Raw genomic sequence first — 2,414 nt, 5'->3', positions numbered from 1 at the left:
CTTTAGATGGTGATTCTGTTGTCCCAGAACCCTGAGCAGGTGATCCAGATGTTGCAAATTCCCCAGGTGCCACAACAGTGGTTCCTGACATTCCACCTGTTGGGCCAGTGGTTCCTGTCCCTCCCTCAGATGGCCTGCTTGTTGCAGGTCCTTCAGATGATGATTCAGGTGTTTGAGACCCTTTAGCAGATGTTTCAGTTGTTCCAGATCCTGATGTTCCAGTTGTCCCTGATTCTCCAGGTGTTACAACAGTGGATCCTGGCATTTCAGCTGTTGGACCAGTTGTTCCTTTCTCTTCTGCTAGGGTTCTGGTTGTCCCAGTTCCTTCAGATGGTGATTCAGTTGTCCCTGTCCCTCCAGCAGATGACCTGGTTGTCCCTGTTCTTTCAGATGATGATTCAGTTGTTCCTGAACCTCTGAACGATGTTCCAGTTGTCCCTGATCCTTCAGATGTTTCACCAGTAGTTCCTGACATGTGACCCATTGAGACCGTTGTTCCTTTCCCTTCTGCTGGGGTTCTGGTTGTCCCAGTTCCTTTAGATGGTGATTCAGTTGTTCTAGAACCTTTAACAGGTGACCCAGTTGTTCCAGATTCTGATGTTCCAGTTGTCCCTGATCTTCCAGTTGTTACACCAGTGGATCCTGGCATTTCAGCTGTTGGACCAGTTGTTTCTTTTTCTTCTGCTGGGGTTCTGGTTGTCCCAGTTCCTTCAGATGGTGATTCAGTTGTTCTAGAACCTTTAGAAGATGATTCAGTTGTTCCAGATGCTGATCTTCCAGTTGTTCCTAATCCCTCAGGTGTTACACCAGTGATTTCTGACATTCCACCAGTTGTCTCTGACTCTACAGCTGATGGTCTTGTTGTCCCTACTGTTTCAGATATTAGTTGAGTTGTTTCTGAACCTGTAGCAGATGTTACAGTTGTTCCTGTTTCTCCAGTTGATACTTCTGTGGTCCCTGATCCTCCAGCTTCTGATCCAGTTGTTTGTAATCCTCCAGTTGGTGTTTTGGCGGATGAACCAGTTGTCCCTAGCATTCCAGTTGCTGCCTCTGTTGTCTTTAATCCTTTAGATGAAGGTCCTGTTGACTGTGAACCTACATCATGTGATCTAGTTGTTTCTGTTTTTCTAGTGTTGCCTGATTCTCCAGCTGATGTGATGGTTGTTCCTGTCACTCCAGATGATGGTACTATTGTGGTTCCTGATCCTTCAGCAGATTGTCCAGTTGTTCCTATGAAAACATTTAATAAAAATACATTGTTTTAAAGTTGTTCTGGTCCTTGGTTAACCTTAGGGCTTATGCTGCCTTCTTTCTAAACTATAGTTTTGTGCATCTTCATTCCTGTTGCCACCATCCTATTTTATTATACCTTTTGTTTTTCTACAGTGTACCTTCTTCCAAAATCTTTACTCATTTAACATTATTGAATATTTTATATGCCATGTATGTTCTCAGAAATTTATAAGTATTACCTCATTTTAGCGTCAGAACAATCCTATGATATGTATGGTATCACTTTCCATTTTTATAGAGAAAAAACTTAAAATAGTTTAAATCATTTCTCTAAGATTTACCTAGTTATTAGATAGTTCTCTAATCCCATAGATAAACCTAGTAGATGTGAGAGACATGTAGACATTAAAGTAAAATTACTATCCAACCAAACAAAGAAATTTACAAACAAAGAAAGCCTCAAAGCACTAAAATAAAGAGAGGAAATTCTGAGCAACTGGGATTTCATTTTAGACAGCCTGGTTAGCAAAGTCTCTCTGAAAAGATGCCATTTATTTTGAGATATGACAAGAAGCAGACAGTCATGGGAAATATCATAGGCAGTGGAAACAGCCGCTGCAAAGGCCATAAGGATAACTGAATTACATGTGCTAGAGAAACAGAACTAGATGGTGAATTTATAGGTATCAATCGGAGGTTAGTGGGAAATCATTAGAAGGTGAAGATATATTCATTGGATTGGGTAAGCTATTTGAAATGAGAGAAAAGTTGCACATTTTTCTAAATGCAATAGAGTATAGTTTTATGCAAGGGAGCTATACATTTATATATATTTAAAATCCTTCTTTCCACTCTGTAGAGAATATATGGTAAAGGGTGCATTATAGAAGTAGGAATACCAGTAAGAGGTGATTTCAGGCTTGGACTTTGTGCTCAGTGGTGTTTTTTTTTGTCAACCTATGAACCAGGAAGTCATGGTTCAATTTCCAGTCAGGGCACATGCCTGCGTTGCAGGCTTTATCCCCATTGGTGAGCATGCAGGAGGCAGCTAATAAATGATTATCTCTCATCATTGATGTCTCTCTCTCCCTCTCCTTTCATCTCTGAAATGGAAATATATTTTACAAAATAAAATAATAATAATAATAATAATAATAATAATAAATTTTAACAAGAAGTGA

General features: G+C 39.8%; 1 protein-coding gene across 1 annotated transcript in view; it reads right to left on the bottom strand.

Annotated features, from left to right (window-relative positions):
• MUC19 (mucin 19, oligomeric) overlaps positions 1 to 2,414 on the bottom strand; it is a 114,087-nt gene that overhangs the window by 59,427 nt on the left and 52,246 nt on the right. The window contains exon 46 of the mRNA XM_014529528.1: positions 426 to 1,230. Within this exon, the coding sequence (XP_014385014.1) occupies positions 426 to 1,230 (805 nt within the window). The remainder of the gene's footprint in view (positions 1 to 425; positions 1,231 to 2,414) is intronic.

This window comes from Myotis brandtii, unplaced genomic scaffold (genome assembly GCF_000412655.1).
Source record: "Myotis brandtii unplaced genomic scaffold, ASM41265v1 scaffold686, whole genome shotgun sequence".
NCBI lineage: Eukaryota > Metazoa > Chordata > Mammalia > Chiroptera > Vespertilionidae > Myotis > Myotis brandtii.
Note: the sequence above shows the minus strand (reverse complement) of the source record. Positions and strands in the feature narration are given on the sequence as shown.